The sequence below is a fragment of the Aulonocara sp. 'chitande type north' Nkhata Bay genome, linkage group LG10 (assembly GCF_057382095.1).
Source record: "Aulonocara sp. 'chitande type north' Nkhata Bay isolate Kocher_YH1m ecotype deep benthic linkage group LG10, A_spYH_male_GT1.1, whole genome shotgun sequence".
Lineage (NCBI taxonomy): Eukaryota > Metazoa > Chordata > Actinopteri > Cichliformes > Cichlidae > Aulonocara > Aulonocara sp. 'chitande type north' Nkhata Bay.
In genome coordinates this window covers 29,044,145-29,064,638 of record NC_141353.1, presented here as the reverse complement: position 1 = coordinate 29,064,638, position 20,494 = coordinate 29,044,145, and the positions used below count along the sequence as shown (strand labels likewise).

The following is a 20,494-nucleotide window of genomic DNA, read 5'->3' as shown; positions in this document are numbered from 1 at the left end:
TTCTGGGTCACAAAATAAACGTTTAACATATTTTCAGGTGAGAATGTAGCTGTGTAAACCTCAAATATCTGCTTGGTTTATCGAGACATCACATATTTTCCAAAGCGCTCTGACGTTTTCGGAGACGTCTGTTACCCACCAGCTCGATAGCTAGCCGGGTTCAAGGCTCACTAGAGCCGGTGAGAACACCGGACTCCCGGCAAATCATTTTCAAACCCACTGCCATCTTTCGCTATCAGGTTAAACATGATATAGAAGTCACTTAGATAACTTAAAAATGTTATTGTTTGGCTTTTTTCAGTATTTTATTTGTTCCTGAGTAAATCGGTTTGGCTGAGATTAAAGTTATAGTTTTCACACAGCTGAATAAATGTCAAGCAGACAACTGACTATCAGATGCTCGAGAATATACTCCGGTGTCCTGTTATATTTTAGATAGCAAGGAGCAGACGGCTGAATTTATTAAACTTCACTGAAACAATCTGCAAATTTCATTAAAATCTAATAAACTATCATCTTGTCTTTATTTTTAGTTAGCACATACTAACTAAAACAGCACACACTGGCTGTAGCTCTGGCAGCCACTAACCAGAAGGTCGGTGGTTCGATCCCAGGCTGCTCCAGTCTGCATGCCAAATATCCTTGGGCAAGATACTAACCCCATGTTGCTCTCCGATGCATCCATCGGACTGTGAATGTGTATGAATGTTAGATACTCAGCACTTAAGAGCTTAGAAGTGCTTGTGTGACTGGGTGAATGAATTAGTTGTATAAAGCGCCTTGAGTGCTCAGACAGAGTAGAAAAGCGCTATATAAGAACCAGTCCATTTACCATTTACCTTAAAGCTGTAAGCTAATGATAGTTATATAAGAGCAGATGCATGCTGGTGCAATAAGCTGTACGTTTTACGTCCAGTGGATGCATGATCCGATTAGTCGACTAATCGCAAAAATAATCGGTGACTAGTCGACTATCAAAATAATTGTTTGTGGCAGCCCTAGTATATATATAGTTATGAAGTTATGATGTGGAATATATATATTTGTATTCCACATCATAACTTCATAAAATTATTAATGTGTCTCAATTTGGCAGAAGTTTGAACAGTAATATCAGACTTTTGTGGTCCTCCAACCTTATCTTCAGTTAATACAAATCTGCTGCTTCACTTACTCTCAGGGCTGTGGGTCCCTTCAGGTAAGTGTGATGTTGAGTAATTATTGGAAAGTTTTTAAAGAGGTAGTTAAAAGTTGCCTGAGACAATATTTCTGTTCTAATTCAAATATTTTCTGAGTGGCTGCTGCAGCCTCACATCTGCATAGGTGTAGCCACCAAATGACACCAACCCCCCCCCAAAAACAACAAACAAAAACCTCCCTCCTCGTGATTATTATTATTGTTCCGTCATGAATATTTATACTTGGCCTCCAGGCACTCTACCTTGTAAACAGTTTACCTCTCATAATATACACAATTAGTCAAAGTGGCCTGAATTTTTATTTGTACTTGCATCTTATTGCTGTTTTATATTGAAAACATGTTGCGAGTCGCCTAAGAGGAAAGCAGCATTGTGACAATAATTCCAAAGTGAACACTAAAGGATACGTCCAGTTTATTACAGCTTATATTTCATAGTTTTGCCAGTCAGTTTCAATATCTCTGCATGAGCCAAAGTAACTGCTGAGATCTGGAACCAGCAGAGACAGATGTGTTAGGACTCATGAACAGCTGGATGATTTGGCAGGGTGTAAAATGCCAAAAGTTTAGCAAGACTGTCCAAATCATTTTATGAGAAGTGGGCACAAAATAGGCCCGAAGTGAACCCGTTTTCCCCTATTTTTCCTTACAAAGGTCCCAATTCCACAGTGGGTCAAAGTTGAGGAAGATGGTCTGTGAGGTGTAATGGATGTTTGGACAGTAATTTCAAAGTTGCTTTCTCCTCTAAATAAGTTTGACCAACCTGGGGGGGTTGTTTCTGACTTCTCTGATTGTCTGACTGCACCTGTTTCTTTCTCCCTCTAACGCTTTTTTCTTCTTCTTTTTTTAAGCAATGTTTCTGCACCTCTAGATCTCAGTATTGGATTATGGATTTCAATTCTTTTATTACTGACGAAAGTGGCTGAAAACATTATATACAGAATAGCAACCAAGTTGTAATAAACTAGAGTTATCCTTTAAAATCTGCACTGCTGCACTCGGTAACACAACAGTGGGACTGCTTCACATGGCTGTGTGCCTGGTCTTCGGTGTCAATAAGTCACGTCAGTCGGAGTCAGCTAGACAGAGGCTGTTTTTGTGTGTTGATCTGGGAAACAGTCGTACGAATCACTGGAGCTACTGCAAACCTCACTGCCTCAAAGTTTCACTGCACCGCTAAGATCTACCAGCAAGCAGCTTGCATGTTGCTTCTAGACACAAATGTGAGGAGCCACTCAGAGTTCAGCACCACTGAAATAAGAGCACATTTCCTCTATACTTTTAATTTGCCTCATTTACTGTACTTCCTCTCTAAAGTGGTTAATGTACCCAATTCATTTCCCCCCGCATAAGAAACATCAAAGTGTGAAATGTGTTATAGATTCTAATTATTTCTCTGTTGTGAGGACGGCATACAAGATTTGTTATACTATGCGGCAGGACTGCATGAAAAATGTAATTTTACTCATCATCAGTAACCCATAGCCTTAATAGCTGTCTTTCCATCATTTTGATAGCAACCATCCATTGATGTAATAAGTCGTTTTTGCAGAAACAAAGTAAAGAGGCTACACTTGACAAACTGCCTGCTGGGACAGATAATGCTTAAAAGGAAAGCTGCTGTGAAATAACAGGTACTTCTTAAAAATGATACACAAAATTTAAATGTATCATATGGAGCTTTTGGGTATGCCTTGCTAATAGTGGATTAGACCCCCCCTTTTGCCGTCAGAACTGCCTTCTTCGTGGCATTGATTCAACAAGGTGCCGGAAACATTCCTCAGAGATTTTGCTCCATGTTGACATGATAGCATCATACAGCTGCTTCAGATTTGACAGCTGAGCATCTATTATGTGACTCTCCTGTTCCAACATATCCCAAAGGTAAATGGTAAAAAGTAACAAGACTTGTTCGTACACAGCAGCTTCGCTCTCTACTTGAGGACTCAAAGTGTTTTATACAGTTCTTATTCACCAATTGATACAGGTTCAAACAAGCACTGGTTTCTATCTGACATTCACACAAATTTACACCCAGATAAACGCATCGGGAGCAACTCAGGGTTGCCCAAGGACACTTTGGCATCTGGTCATTAGATGACCCACTCTACCTCCAGAGGCACAACCAGCCTTCAAATGTGCTCTATTAAACTAAGGCCGTTTGAGTACAGGGAATGCATTGTCACATTCAAGAAAAGCAGTTTGAGATGATTTGAACTTTGTGGCATGGCCGGAAGTAGCCATCAGAACACGGGCACACCATAGTCATAAAGGGATGGCGAGTCACGCTGGTAGTGTGTGTCAAGCCTGAACTGTTGATACAAGGCAGGATAGATCCATAATTTCATGTCATTTACTGCATATGTTATCTCTTATCCAAATGTTGCAACAGAAATAGAGACTCATCGGACCATATAGCATTTTTCGAATCTTCAATTGTCCATGTTTTTTGAGCCCAGGTTAATTGTAGCCTCAGTTTGCTGTTCTTAGCTGACAGAAGTTGTGCCCGGTGTGGTCCCGGTGTGCAACTTTAGCCCATCTGTATTCAGAGATGCTCTTCTGCATTAGTTGAGGTTAGTTTACTGACTGTTGCCTTCCTATCAGCCTCGCATCAACATGAGATTCCCCCCCAGAGCACTGATGCTCACTGGTTCTTTTCTCACCTTTGGACTATTCTCTGTAAACCTAGATATGGTTGTGTGGCATCTCAATAAAGAAGTTTCTAAAATACTAGAAGACCAGACCAGTCTGTTTGGCACATTGCTCTGCTGTCCAGTTTGTGCTTCAACGGGTCATCTTGACCATGCCTAAATGCATAAATGTATTGAGCCATTTGATTGGCTGATTTGATATTTGTGCTAATGAGCAGTTGACCCAACTGTATCAACATTCAAACATTTAGCAACTTTGTTTTTAGACATTTCCTATATCTACTACCTTTGTGTCTTGCAAAGTAGCGTCCCAAGACAATGAGTAGACAGAGCATAGCGAACACGACCACAGCCACCACTCCTCCGATAACTGCATGGTCCACTGTTCTGGGTGCTCCTTCTCCGGCTCGTGAATCTGAATGGGAAGAAAAAACAAAATCAGTAACAGTGCTACTAAAACTTCTCCTGACATTGAGAGAATAGCAATCAGCCACCAAATCCCTACCACACAGTCTGAGAGTTAAAGTGATAGAAATGAAGATTATATTTAATACAAGGCATTTAGATAGAGGAACTTTGGAGCAGCAATGCCTAAGATGCACTGCTTTAACAAAACCGAAGATTTGGACTTAACCCATACACTCCAGTAAATCCAGAGCTGCCTGGTTGACTGTCATGACTGTCGCTCTTGTGTTTCAAAAGAAATGAATTTAATACTGCTTTACTCTTCCTGAACGAGCTCAGTGGAAGAAATAAACACATGCAGACACAGATGTCAGCAGTCTTGTGCAGAAATTTAACGTATGTGTTTTTTGATGGAAAAACATGTTGACACAGGTCCTTTCGTAATCATATGGAGGTCCAGAGGGTGTACTAAGAAGCAAGTTTGACACAAGTGTTTCTTTGTGTTAGCTCAGTCAGACATAATGGGTATCACAAGGGTGGTTATCAACTTCCTTTGTTAAAGCAGGCTTTCTGCTTCAGGCTCTGCACGCGCTCACATAAAGGGGGGCGTTTGACGCGTTCGACATTTCTTCTAAATGGACCGATCAAGACCGACCAGCTTCAGTAAGAAGGAACAGTACAGACAGAGTTATGAAGAATATTAAAAAGTTGTTACTGAAAAGCAACAATGGTGCTGCAAATAAGGAGAGATCGTTCATTTTGTAAAATCACAGGTTAACATATATATATATTAATACTTAGTGTACACTTACTGACATTTATTCAACTTTACAACTGTACTCAAAAAGGGTGTAATCCCTTCAATGCAGGGAAAATCAAAGAAGCCAATTCAGTTTTTGACCAAATCAACTTACTACACTGATTCGTTCAGCGATCACACACACATATGGCTCAGTAAGCTATATGTTTAGATATTGACAGGATAAGAAATGGTAAAATGTGATTCTTACAGGTGAGCTGTTCAGGGCCAGGATGCATGTTTAGCTTGTGACACATACAACATACCACGCTTCGATCCTATGTTAACAACACCAAAGTCACAATTATACCACAATTTTTCCTCACTGTACTCAAACTATGTGTCCAAACCTCATCAGCAGTTTCAGTTTTTAACTAGTGATCTTAATGCCTCTTTTATGTCGTTTGTTTTTCATTAGCATGCTGAGCTCTTTATCTTAAGTAGAATTTCGCTGCATGTATAGTAAGACCTCTGAAGTCATGGTCACGATATGTGATAACCCTATATTTTAAATAACAAATAGCTAAAAATGAGTTAATAAATAGTTTTTAGAACTTTTTTGTTCTAATTACAGAGACTTGCAAGAACAATTGATTGCCTAGGGTTGGACTTGGTTATAACCAAAGGGTTAATATAGTGACACACATCACGCGTTACGCTGTGCAATTTGTGTTGTTTTGATTGCTCCATAGTTGCTCTCCCACAAGACAAAGAAGGACTTTTTTCTTTTCCTGAGTTCAGTCTGGCTCCTTTGTCTCTTGCTGACATTTTAATAACCACTGTACGAAATTGCCACAACAATAACTGTTTGGATTGCAATCAAGAATTGATTAAGAATAACCATAGTCATACCAAACGAGAAATTATTCAGTATTGTACCTTTCATTAAGAATCTGCTCGCCACGGCTTGTGTATCGTTGTGAGGTTTCATGATTAGAAAAATAAGTCTTTAAAATGTTGTTTTGTATGCAACCGTGCCTAAACAAAACAAACTTTCACAAATTATTAACACAGTGGGGATAGTTAATCAAGTTTCAGAGCAGGAGTTGGGTTAAAAAACAACACAAAAAACATCTGTGACTGGGCAACAGTCCCCTAAAGTCCTTGGTTGCAATGCTGTGTGAAAGCTATTGATCATGTGTAGGGATCCATGACAACCCTAAGTTAATATCCATTTGCCGACGTGATTGGTCCTTCATGGGACAAAGCATGAGGACATTTCTTTCCCCACATTATGCCCCAGGAAGGTGAACGGCTGCTGGAGAGAAGATTCACATGGCTGAATGCTGCACTGAGATGTGACCTGGGCTTCATTGTGTATTCATGAAGCACATTTGTATTCAACATAATATACATGTACAGGTACATTTACGTGCTTTTAGCTTATTTTGATACCATTACACCAACCTTCATTTCCACACTAATGCTTTCTTTTCTTTCTTTCTTTCTTTCTTTCTTTCTTTTTTTACTGAAAATATTCAACATAATATACATGTACAGGTACATTTACGTGCTTTTAGCTTACCATTACACCAACCTTCATTTCCACACTAATGCTTTCTTTTCTTTCTTTCTTTCTTTTTTTACTGAAAATATTTGCAGAAGCCTGGAAACTGAACAACGTCCTTAGCATTCAGTTCACACATGGAGCAGACCTTCAGCCCCACCATCCATTAGCTGAAGTAACTCACTAAAAACCCCTCCACATGCTTCTCCAGCCTAGTTCTACACGGGGGATTTGCTGAGTGAGCTCCAGAAAACAGAAAGAGCCAGGCTGCAATTGATTAACGAATAACAGAAACAGAGAGAGAAACATCATGGATACCATCCCTACACACCTGCATTACCCAACCTGAAGGAATGGAGTCGGGAGTGGGGAGGGCAGCGCAGCGCTACCTGTCAAACTCAACAAAACATTACCTGATAGATCTAATAGGTTATTTTGACTTCAGATTTTCTTTTTTAGTGCTGGGCAGATTCAATTAAACTGAGCAGGAATCCTTCTGACATCCAATTCGCTCTTGTCAGGCTGCAAGAGCTTTGCTTTAACACACTTTCCTATTACGATGTTAATGTGGACTTTGGCTTTCGGGGAGGGGAGATTACGTGTGTGCGGCGTGGTCAGGGTGGTGGAGGTGGATCGGACGGTTGCAGAGGATCAGTCCTGATTGTCTATATCAAACTTTCCTCCTTTAAATTAATTTAAGATGAAAGGAAGGCAGAGAACATCAAAGTCTCCACAAGTCTTTGCATAATATTATGTTGCTATTTAGAATAATAAGCCCTGCCTTATGGATTTACATGCATAAGATGAAGTCTTTTTCCTTGTAGGAGGGATATGTGTAAACTGTGGTCTGGCACTAGAAGGAAGATTTGGGCTTATAAAACAGCACTGCCTTTAATTTATTAGCGCAGGCATTCTGTTAATATGTGTGTCTTGCAGTATCTCATTTAAACCCAGGCCGTACCGAATAAATCAGTCTGTGCCGACAAGAGCAACTTGTCTGCGATTTTTTTGCAGTAGGAGACTTTACAAAACTAGTTGCCAAACAGTTGTATTCTGGTAGTATTGCTATATCAAAGCAAGGTCTCCAAGCATCTATGCCATTTTGCAGTTAAGTTTCAACCCTGCAGTAATTGTGCCACTTTGTTGAGAAATTTATGTTAATGTAACGTTTAATTCTGTGTCATGTGAATGACTGTGTCTTTCACTAGCCTGGCCCACGTCCTGATTTTATGTTTGACAGCTTTTTAGTAGGTAAAGGTGAATGGCTTGGACATGAATTGAGCTGCAGTTTGGGGAAGGCCTCGAAGGGGATTGGCAGTGGCTACCGGGCCGCGAAGAAGATAATTGAAGAAGATAAAGAATTGAAAAGGCAAGGGAGGGTGGGGCACATAAACGGGAATGACCACTTGTAGGACTGAGGGAACCTATATAGATGAGAACCAAAAGGAGCGTGTTTGGAGGCGTGGTCCCGCTCCTGAAATTCCGATACTTAATCTCCAAATAGAAGTTAATCACGGCATCATCACAAAGAGATCGTGTGCCATCTTTATCCCATTCAGCTGCAAACTGATAGCAGACTAACTCCACCCAATTGCTGTTTTATCGCCATCTTGATACATTAAAGTTGCCAAAAAGGCAAAAAACTGTGAGTTCTCAAAGATCTGGTGTCTGTCTTTAAAGCAACCATTTCAAGAGCAATGACAGTGCAAGCTCATTGCACACATCTGCAGTAATTTCGGTTGTGCTATGACACAGCACAATGGGTTTTGGTTCGTTTTACCTTCTAGTTTTTCCCTATTTGGCTATCTTCAGCCCTGTCCTCATTATTTTCTTTTCTGTTTAACTGCTTCCCCAACCCCAATTACCCCTGTGATTGGCTATACAGTCTTGTCTTCCCCTGTGTTGGATAGCATGTTTTGTCACGTGGATTCTTCTTGTTCCCTTTGCTTCTTTGTGCATGCCTGGACTTCTGGATTTATACCTTTCCTTTTACTCAACCCTGAGGAATGTTTTCATCAGCTATTAAACTTGCTTTTTGTTGAATTATTCAGTCTCCAGTGTCCTGCATTTGAGTCCACTCATCCGTGAATCATAACAGTCGCAGCAGCATTAAGTTCTTGGTAGAATGACAAAGCCAACAATTTCTGTCTTAATCAAACCAAAAAAGCAGAAAAATGTTCTGCTTTTAATGAGGCCTGTTTGCAAGCCAAAACTGTGTTAAAGTGCTGTCAATTTCTGCAAGCACTCAGTCCCAGTCATACCATACAAAGCAATTTGCATGTCATACCAGTGAGTATCACTTATGAGCAATTACTGTCACCCAGTAAAATACAGTACATTTGCGTTATTATCTCACATTGGAAGTCAAACTTTAAATTGCACGGATCATTGTTTTAGCAATCAAAGGAGTGCAAATTCAAAACAATTTCAAGTTTTGCCTTTCCATAAAAGTCACTTCTGTCATGAATAAATAGCATCTGAGAGCCACATCAAAATGGGAATTGTGACAGTCTATTCCCTGTAGCTGCAGCACTTTGTATTAATTACAAAACAAGATAGAAACAAAAGCATAGTTACAGTAAGCACTTCCACAAACAATAATATCCCAAAGCAACCCCAGCCATTTATAAAATCATATTAAAGAGCCAGCTCTCAAGTCAACCAAAGTTCATCAAAAATCCAGTCATAGTAATGCCTCGAGGGCCAGTGCTCAAGATAAGGTTTAAATCCTGTATTTCCCTGCAACTTATACTTCTACTACATATGTGCCGCTTAAACAATGCTACAGCTTCAGCAGCATCCATCCATCCACCCATCCATCCATCCATCCATCCATCCATCCATCATCTTCTGCTTATCCAGTTCAGTTTCTCTTTCTGCCTTAGCCTTGTAACGAACTGGCCACTTGTCAGTAAAGAAATATGCAGAACAAAGAAATATAAAGTACACCTACTCATATCTTAACAAACAGCCATAAAACAGAGACATATGGCTGTCACCAACACAGCTGGCTCTTTGTCTGTGCAGATGAAACAATTGCAGTGTTTGCCTTTATAAAATTCTTGTTTACTTATCGATTAAACAATCTTTGAGTGTCATGTCTCTCTCTTCTAATGCCTCTGATCCATTAGATATATATTGCTGGGGTTACAACTGAAAACAGTGTTCAAATTTCCCACACAGGATAGCCATTAACACAGAGATGGTTGTTCCTTTCTATGGTTTTGATACCAGGAAAAAAGCTCTTATTAGATAATTCTACAATAAAAATACATTGAGAGAAAAGGTTAGGGAGTCAGAAGCGAACTCAGCTGCTGTCCTTCAGTTTAGCTCCTATACTGCAGCAGCACCACTAATAAAACCTGCAGAATCTTTTAAATCACTGGTGAAGCTGTTTAGTGTGTTGATGAGGCCAAATGGGTTATTAAAGGGTTTAATGTAGCTTTACTTGGTTGCTGCAGCACATTCTGAAAAAGAAACATTCATCTCAGAACGGAACAGCCAGCAGAGCCACCAAACATCATGGGGAAAAAGCTGGAGTACTACTTTATGTTTAGAGGTTATGTACTGTGCTGTCACTTCAGAATATAATTATGAATGGTTCATCGAGGATGGTTTATCAAACAAGGTGTCTGAAGGGCTAAGCCGAGAATGCAACTGTCAATCAAGCGTGGTCATTTTAGAAACATCCACCTTATTTGGAGATGTGAACTATCTCATTTCATAGGGCGTGTTGACAGAGGCTTGATTTGAGACAGAGGAGATCTCCTAATTGGATCTTCTAATCTGCTAATTAAGCATTAGTGATTTCACTGGTGTGCCCATACTGCTTGTAGATAGAGGGGCAATCAGAATAACAGCAGTACTATGTGGGTGGGGTGTCATAAGAGCACATTGGCTTGTCAAGATCCACTTCCATTGCCAACAACACTCTCGGTTAAAGAGTGAATGTAATTAAAGTCCCAATGAACCCATTCATTGAACCTATTTAAAAATGTCAGTTAAATCCTTTGCCTCTCGGGTAGCAAACCACACTGCTTACATACAGAGTGACTTGGCCTAAGATTTATTGAGTCTTTTTCGAAATGTCAAAAAAAGGGGTGTCATTTTAAAAAGACAGCAGCACCATTAGAAATACAGAGTAGAAAAAGAAAGTAGCTACGGGGTCGTGTAAAGTTGAAATTGAAATGATTATTAAGACTGTCATGAAGTTTTTCTGACGTTTGATTTTAGCAACGATTCGGAGACTTCTTTGGCTTTAATGACCTCGGCTGACTCTGCAGCATGTTTGTGATTCAAAAGTCCTCATTACTTTTGATGTATGCTATAGTAAATGAAAAAAAAACCTAAAAGACTGCTGGAGGAGCTAAACCGCATATATTGTGATGTTCAAAGAGTACTTCAACAAAGTTAGAAGGCTTGTCGGCAAGTTTGAAAGACACAGAAATAAAAATACAATGGTCAAAATCGACACAGCAGAGCCTGAGATATCCTGACTTTTATTCCTTTGTATGGGCAGGAATCCAAAAATAATGGATCGAACACACCTACAATATAACCTTTATATTTGATTTATTCCACTACCAACTGAAAAGCCTGATGGCACTCCCAGGGACATTACCTATTCCACACCGACATAATGGACAGAAGAAATGTTCTGATGCCTACTGGTGTAGGCAGCACATTTCAGACAAAGATCTTTTCTGCTATTCAAATTTCTTGAATAGCACCATCACTCTCACTATTTTACTGGCAAAGGGATCTGAGGGAACACTGTAGTGATGAACACTTGAGAATAGAAGCAAAGTCTATAAAAGTTGGGCCAGTACCACAAAAAAGATAACTCCACCATGGTGAAGACATCTCGAGGGCATTGCACACTGGCTGGGTATAACCTCATTCAAAAGAAAAGTGCCTATTTCTTTCTAGTAGCCCTTTTCTAGCCCAAATAGAACTGTTTTCCTTATTTCTACCAAAATAAAAGACAGGTGCCAAAAAGATGGCACACAGAGTTCTGGCTGACTGGAGATGGCTCGGACCTGGCTTATCGAAGAAAAGAAGCGGCTACAGCTGTTCAAAATCCCATAAGGCTGGCCGCCATGATAGACGATTGGCAGGGCTGCGAGTACTCAGGCTGTGTTTTGAATGCACTATGGATAAGATCTTGGAGAAGAAGAATGGGAATTGAGAGAATTGGTGACCAGTGATGGACATTAGACCAACTGTAAAAATCTGATGCAGTTGTTCGCACTAAACCCAAACATTCGCCATCTTCACTTATGTGGCTATCCCACTGGCGCCAGCTGAAGGCCTGCCAAGGTCGAAGCTGACTGGAAGAACAAAAATTCTCCATGATAACAGGATTGTTGACAGAATTCTTTGTCCCTCCTTCAAGGCCACCTGGGTCCACTGGAGACTGTTGACCTTCGCTTAATTGGGCGTGGTGACACTTAACTGGGATACACACACACACACACACACACACACACACACACACACACACACACACACACACACACACACACACACACACACGCATGAAACATGTACACTGATACTGATACACCCTCACTATGACCCTCCCTCCCCTGAATCCAACGCCTCCTCCCATGCTTACCTCCCATCCGATGTGGACAGCGGATCAGCTGGAGGCGCAATCGAAGATTGCAGCGGTCCCAGATCCAGCTGTACACACTGGCATATTCTCCCATGTTGCTTGTCTGTGTTTTATTGTGTGAGGGTGTGTTGATATCTGTGCATTCCTGAATTATCCTTTTGTGTTACACATTTTGATGGTTTTTTCCCTTGCTACCTAGCCTGACCTGTCTCCCCAATGTGATGTTTTTGTTTTGTATGTACGGTCGGCAAGGTCTGCCATCTCGGTTGTGGGCAACTGCAACTGACAAATAAAGGCATACATTCAGATTCCAGCAAGAACCTCCAAGAACTGACACAAAAAATTCCAAAATTTTTCCATAAATAGTGAAGTAGCTGCTGACACACATGTTCAGCATCCTATATAGGGACATAACCTGAACACAGCCAGTTGGGCCAAGTCCTCTTTTGCACAGAAGAGTTGTGCTCATTGCTGCAAACTGTCTCAGATCGATTGCAATGTGTTGGAAACATGCCTTTATTTATAAATGGTGATTATCTGCAAACATTCAGTAATCTCGCTGAGAGTGATTGCAGTCTTTCTGAGTTGCACTGAGACTGTTTGGAGACAAGTTGCCTCCCACCAGGTGACTGGTGGTAGTTTGTCATTGTAACTACTTGCAATTGGTCGGTGCAAGCAAAAGAAATTCAGTGCAAACACCGACTTTTCCTACTTGCAAGCAGGTTGCCCTGCACTATCTTGAAACTGGCACTGTGAGATGTGTCACTGTCTGTTCCATTCTATCAGGATACAAGCTGCGACACTTCTCAAGAGCCATCATTTTATCACAGATTTGCACATTCCTGCTCAGGTATCTTTGACAAAGTGTGCACTATAGCCATCGGATGACAGAACACTGCACTGAGATAGTATTTGCTTCACTAGTCACAGTGCAGACGTTGAACAAGTACCTATGCAAAGAATTCAGAAAAAAATACACATACTACAACATGGCAAATGTTGTCCAACCAGCATGTAACCAGGTATTCTACTTTTGTGCCTTTTTGTCTCTGATCTCACATGCTGATATAACTTCAGGCAACAGGCAACTTTCCTGCCTTCGCTTCTAAACAGTGGCAGAATGGTACACTCACATAGTAGTGGTTGTGACACCTGTCATCAAAGGGGCTGTGTTGTGGACAAAAAGCTGAAATTGGAATTTGCCAGTAATCGAAACTAAACTACCCAACCATGACAGGGTTTCTGGTACTGCTGCCATCAGGACCTAAAAACACAAACAACTTCCAGACGAATCACACAAGTGCACAGGCAGGTTACAAAGCTTTCAAATTTGTCCTTTGGAAGTCAAAAACATATTATTTCTACACTCAGCTGCATCTGATGCTGCTCAACTGTCGTGTAACTGCGTCGTGCAGTTTCCAGAAATCAAGTCCGAACATCGTTTTACAGTTTTTAAATAAAAGACAAAGACAAAGCAAACGATAGTGCAATTTATTTTCTTTAATTTCTTTTGACTGAAAGGTGTAATTAGTAGTTATACTGGGGCGTTATCTGCTGAAAATAACACACTCCCACTGTTCAATTTAAAGTCCCTTTCTTGGCACACACTTCTAGGCGCAATTCTAAAATAGAAAGCTCAAACCTATCTGAAAAAGAAACTTGCTTAATGTTTAAACAGAGACTAAATATCATCTAATTTACACCTAGGGTAGAGATGTGCGTGGGAGAGTAAAATGAAACAAAAGAAGCTGGTATTCCTTTTTCGTGGTGTTTCTTGTGTAATGTAAACCTTTGTCTGTGTAATGAATTCCATTTTCTGTGTCAAACAATATCGTCTCGAGAAGGACAGGAAATGTTCCAAATACTTGCAAAAATAAGCCAACAGTGCATTATCTCCTTAGAAACCTTGCACCTTTTTTTTTATCTGATGGAGCTATTCATCATTTATCTAATCATGGCCAGTCTTCATCCAAAATGTAATATAATTATGGTCTATAACTGTTCTCAGGATATTAAGCTGTATCTAGGCCACGGCTAGCTCAATAAACACCTTCTAATAATGGCTTTTAGTGGTCTCAGGAGTGACTTATTCTAACACAGTGAGGACTCTCTATGGCTCCCAAGGCCACACGAGTTTGCAGCTTGTTGCAGAGATGCACATCAGTCCTTTTAATGGGGACACTGTTTTTTTGGGTTTTTTTTTTTTGGGGGGGGGGCTGGTAGAGCTTCTTTCCAACCAGCAGACTGCTCGTTCTTCTTTCACACGAGATTATCAAACTCCCCCCTGCCCCGCCAAACCTCCGCCAACACTCTCCTCCCACCCCGCTGTCACTGAGCGGCCTCCAGCCTCGGCCATTCCAACGACTGTTGAAAAGCTCATGAAGAGTTATGCTTGTGGTTGAAAGGTGGCCAGAAGCCTGGTCTGTGCACATAAACTCGTGTTTGATGTATTTTTTAGAACTTCACATCTACTGAATTAAAAAACATCTCTGACTTTGTCAGAGATAAGGTCAAAATAACTCAATGATATGTTTATGATAAAGAAAATGCCAAAAAAACAAGCAACAAAAGGGAAAAAAAACAGCGTAAATGATCCAAAGAGAAAACTCTTGTCAAGGTCAAATTCACAGAAATAGCAGGTCTTGAAATAAATGGACCGCTGAAGTCAAGTCCTGTGTCTCCTCTGCTCTTGGCATATTGATAATAACAACAGAAGAGACTCTGTGTATCCTGGTGTTGTGAGACAGAATAGTATCAGTGAAATGACATCGGGGGCTTTGTGTGGATCTGTGTACACAGCAGACAGAGCCCTGGGTGAAGGAACTGTGCCAAGAAAATGAAGGGCTAATCCTAGAAAAGAAGCCAAGACAATGGCTACATTTACATACATGCAGTAAACAGACTCTAGTACATTCTCTGGTCAAGGTTGTACTGAGAAATGAGGGGTTTACATAAATCCCTCATAGCTTACCTCATTGACTCTACATTTAAAAAAAAATGAAAATAAAATAAGGACAGTTCTTTAAAAAATTGAAAGAAAAAAGTTTGAGGTTCTTTTCAAAAGCCAAAACTCATCAGTGCATTTGCTGGTAATGTTTGGTTGGCTAAAAGTTATTCAAACATGCATAAAATGCATGTTGTGCACAGCGCTGCAGAATCAAGAGACAAAATCACAAGACTTTGGGTAAAGATGGATGCCAAGCATTGTATTTCTTTGTTATCACGGTCCCTAATGCGTGCTTCGTGATGCTGTTATGGATGTCTTTGAGGAGCAATGTTGTGGCACAATCTCTGTGAGGTGTAGCAACGCCGACAAAAACCTGCCATGATAATAAAATCCTTTAGCAAGGCTGAGTGTATGGTGTCGGCCTCTAATCCAAGCCTCACCTCAAAGGAAATTCAGACCGGCTTACATGCATGGATGGTGTTAGGAAAAAGAGAATGAAAATGTGCTGCATTTCACACACAGTGCAGCTCACACTGTAGCCAGAAATTGTATCAGTGCTGCTCAAAGTGAGTAAAGCCAGTGGCAAGGGATAATCTCAGATACTGGGGTTGTCCAATTTGCATAAAATACTAAGATTGCAACCTGTTCTCACTCTGAACCCGTCACATATACAGTGGGGCAAAACAGTATTTAGTCAGCCACCGATTGTGCAAGTTCCCCCACTTAAAATGATGACAGAGGTCAGTAATTTGCACCAGAGGTACACTTCAACTGTGAGAGACAGAATGTGAAAAAAAAAAAATCCATGAATCCACATGGTAGGATTTGTAAAGAATTTATTCGTAAATCAGGGTGGAAAATAAGTATTTGGTCAATAACAAAAATACAACTCAATACTTTGTAACATAACCTTTGTTGGCAATAACAGAGGTCAAACGTTTACTATAGGTCTTTACCAGGTTTGCACACACAGTAGCTGGTATTTTGGCCCATTCTTCCATGCAGATCTTCTCGAGAGCAGTGATGTTTTGGGGCTGTCGCCGAGCAACACGGACTTTCAACTCCCGCCACAGATTTTCTATGGGGTTGAGGTCTGGAGACTGGCTAGGCCACTCCAGGACTTTCAAATGCTTCTTACGGAGCCACTCCTTTGTTGCCCGGGCGGTGTGTTTTGGATCATTGTCATGTTGGAAGACCCAGCCTCGTTTCATCTTCAAAGTTCTCACTGATGGAAGGAGGTTTTGGCTCAAAATCTCACGATACATGGCCCCATTCATTCTGTCCTTAACACGGATCAGTCGTCCTGTCCCCTTGGCAGAAAAACAGCCCCATAGCATGATGTTTCCACCCCCATGCTTCACAGTAGGTATGGTGTTCTTGGGATGCAACTCAGTATTCTTCTTCCTCCAAACACAACGAGTTGAGTTTATACCAAAAAGTTCTACTTTGGTTTCATCTGACCACATGACATTCTCCCAATCCTGTGCTGTATCATCCATGTGCTCTCTGGCAAACTTCAGACGAGCCTGGACATGCACTGGCTTCAGCAGCGGAACACGTCTGGCACTGCGGGATTTGATTCCCTGCCGTTGTAGTGTGTTACTGATGGTGACCTTTGTTACTTTGGTCCCAGCTCTCTGCAGGTCATTCACCAGGTCCCCCCGTGTGGTTCTGGGATCTTTGCTCACCATTCTCATGATCATTTTGACCCCACGGGATGAGATCTTGCGTGGAGCCCCAGATCGAGGGAGATTATCAGTGGTCTTGTATGTCTTCCATTTTCTGATGATTGCTCCCACAGTAGATTTTTTCACACCAAGCTGCTTGCCTATTGTAGATTCACTCTTCCTAGTCTGGTGCAGGTCTACAATACTTTTCCTGGTGTCCTTCGAAAGCTCTTTGGTCTTGGCCATGGCGGAGTTTGGAGTCTGACTGTTTGAGGCTGTGGACAGGTGTCTTTTATACAGATGATGAGTTCAAACAGGTGCCATTCATACAGGTAACGAGTGGGGGACAGAAAAGCTTCTTACAGAAGACGTTACAGGTCTGTGAGGGCAAGAGACTTTCCTTGTTTGAGGTGACCAAATACTTATTTTCCACCCTAATTTACGAAGAAATTATTTACAAATCCTACCATGTGAATTCATGGATTTTTTTTTCACATTCTGTCTCTCACAGTTGAAGTGTACCTCTGGTGCAAATTACTGACCTCTGTCATCATTTTAAGTGGGGGAACTTGCACAATCGGTGGCTGACTAAATACTTTTTTGCCCCACTGTAGATGCTTGCCCAGTATGTGATTCATAGGCATAGACATTTTGATGCAGCGGGTTCCTCTTTAGTGTCATTTTCTATGTGCAGGGCAGTCTGACAAACCAACACCAGTCTGTCAGAGTCTTTCAAATACTGCCCATTTGTCAAAAGTGTTAATGTTTTAGCAATACTCCCATAGTGTCCTTTTTCAATGGATCTTTGGAGCATTCATCACAACATTGAGACGGGGCTCACACCTACATATGGATGCTCCTTAAAGACCTTGATTTCATATTCAAACAGGGTAGGAGTATTTTTTTAACATGCAGGGTTAATATTGTAAAGCGATAACTTTGACTTCGTATAAGGGAAAAATATTAAATGTTTTTGAAACATGGTACAAAACACAAACCTTCCAAATTGTATTCTTTCTACTTTTAAATGTGGAAGAAATTGCTCTTAAAGGCCTCAGTTACACAGGTCTCGAGACCTGTTGGCAACCATCTGGCAGTCTCTGCTCTCTAAAATGTGTTTCCTGACCAGTTGCAAGTGTTTGCTGTGGATTACAAGGTGAAATTGAATGCAAAGAGGTACAACCCAGTTGCAACTGCTTTAGCTCCTAGCAGATTGTTGCAGTCGCCTGTAGTTTGCCGGCAAACACTACTCGCCAAGCTGCAGTGAAAAGAAACAGAACGTTCACCTGTGCTATGCCACAGCTTTTACTTTGAAAGCAAATACACTCTGTTTCTGGCTGAAATCCCACTATTAAATTAAATTAAATTAAATTTCAATTTAATTGTATTCATATAGCGCCAAATTACAACAGCCTACATATTTGCTTATTAAGCACATATCCTGGTCAAAGACTTCAAGATTCCTCACAGTGTTACTAGAGGCCACGGTAAGTATCTGGTTAGACCCCACGTTTGCTAAGATTTTTAGGGGCAAGTACAATAATCCCAGTTTTATCTGCATTTACAGATACAACTACACTACAGCTTCGAGAGTAAACGAAGTGTATTTGCAGACAAGCTGGCTCTTCCATGCAAACTACAGGCAACTGCAGCAATCTGCTAGAGATTGAAGCCATCACAAGGAGGGTTTTGGTGCTACGCCCTTTTTACCTCTGGCAACCACACAACAACTGGTTGGGGAAAGCACATTTTTCCTCAATCATCAGGAGATATCAGGGTTTGGTTGCTATGTTACTGAGGCCTAAAAGAGGATCCTTTGTTATCCCATTGCTGTTGCATCAAGACCAGCATCAAAATGACATCTTGTGTATAGAACGGCATAATACATGTGGTAACCAAGGATGTGGCGATAATGCGCGAGTATATTTTAATCCATCCATTATGTTTTACTACACATAAGAATTTTTGTTCCCTAAACTAAGGAAAACAGCTAAAGAAACTTAAAAGTAAAAAAATAAAAAAGTTAAATTAAAATGTAGAAATATCACGCTCAGATAAGACTCAAACATCCCTTTTCTGGTTAGTCATGTGATGGTGCCATGTGACACCACACTTCCTAATGCAAACTCGGTTGTTGTGCTTCTTCAGTTGTCATAATAGTGTTCTGAAGCACTGCTGGTACTATGGAAAATGATGCTAAAGGGGACAGCTGGGATAGGCGCCAGCCACACTGTGACCCCGCATTGGATAAGTAAATGGACGGATGGATGGGTGGATGGACCCTGAGCAAGAGTCAGCATGTGATAGGAGTAAGAATGTGTCGTAAACAAACGTCTATTGGTGGGTTTTAAGATCTTGCGACGACAGATCTCGGGTTGGCACAGTGTGGAATTAAACTGGGAAAACATTTACTTTAACTTTGTGTGCCAACACTTGCGCTGAAAGCCAAGTGAGAGAAAGAGAAGCAAGCGAGCGAAGAAAAATGCCACAACAGAGTGGCCAGAGCCTCGGAGAGACCTCATGGGCGAGAGCTGCACGTTCCATTTAGAAAAGGAAGGAGGAAAGAAGGCGCTGTTCACCAGCTATTAATAATCAATTTCAATTTCCTCTCAGATCTCATTTTTATTTTTTGAATATTAAATAATAGATATTCATTTTAGATGTGTTCCACACCACTGAATAAAGGTGTTTCCCTACAAAATCCAGTCAGACTGTAACTTTTCGCTCCCCGGCCTGCCGGCCTGCGTTCTCCTTGCCAATACTGGATGAGTCAAACTCAAAAAGAGTACAACTGTCTCAGATGAAAGTTTTAAGACTCAGCTGCTGTCATGGCAACACTAGTCCTACATGCAAATTGTAATAAGAGCATTCAAAAACAAGGAACATGCAGGTCAAATGCCTTGGGATCCTATTTTGTACCACATTTCATGCGCACCACCTGTTTTCTCAGTCTGCTAGGAGCTGAGAGTATCAATCCATTCCTGGAAATTAACACTTAAGAAATGAATTCAATATAATTCATTATTCTACGAATAAAGCGGAATACTAGATAAACGACTGACATGCTATCCAAGAAATATTTTATCATGGAAAAATACATGAACCTAAAGACAAGTTATTTTGTGCTAATTATGGAGGGTCGTGTCTGCTCTGTGTGTTTAATGAGCAGTAGTCACTGCAGCATCTCGTGGCTCTGCAGTTTAGTGACATGCACTATGTGTCCTGAATTGTTGTCCTGATAATGGCATCTGACTATGGGCCTTAGCATTTATAGCTTATCTGCATTGTGATAAGATCCTAATTTGCATATTATTTAGGCAAAGGTTGCAGAACTGTCAACCAGCACAGTCACTGCCGAGTAAAAAGAACCAATGAGGGGCACTTTCAGTGGGCTTGTATAATGTGCTTTTTCACTGTGATGACACATGAAGGCAGCAAAAGGCTTATCTGTGGGCTACCCTTAGCCTAAATAAATATATTAATGTTACTGATACAGTAATAAAGGTAAAGTCAATAACTACTAGTAGGGTACTGAAACTATTTTAGGGTCTGGCATCAAATTATACAACGATATTAAAGTCTATGCAGAATTAATCCTTGTGTTTTAGATGACTGTCAGGTTTTTAATAATAAATGTAAACCTCCTGTTCCACCAGATCCCAAAGGTGCTCTATTAGACTGAGATCAGGTGACTTTGGAGGAA

The 20,494-nt window shown here is 40.8% G+C and overlaps 1 protein-coding gene across 6 annotated transcripts in view; it reads right to left on the bottom strand.

Moving 5' to 3' along the window:
• cadm1a (cell adhesion molecule 1a) overlaps positions 1-20,494 on the bottom strand; it is a 479,728-nt gene that overhangs the window by 8,495 nt on the left and 450,739 nt on the right. For all 6 annotated transcript variants that reach the window (XM_086309422.1, XM_086309421.1, XM_086309424.1 and 3 more), the window contains one exon: positions 4,136-4,264. In XM_086309422.1, coding sequence (XP_086165548.1) covers positions 4,136-4,264 — 129 coding nt within the window. The remainder of the gene's footprint in view (positions 1-4,135; positions 4,265-20,494) is intronic.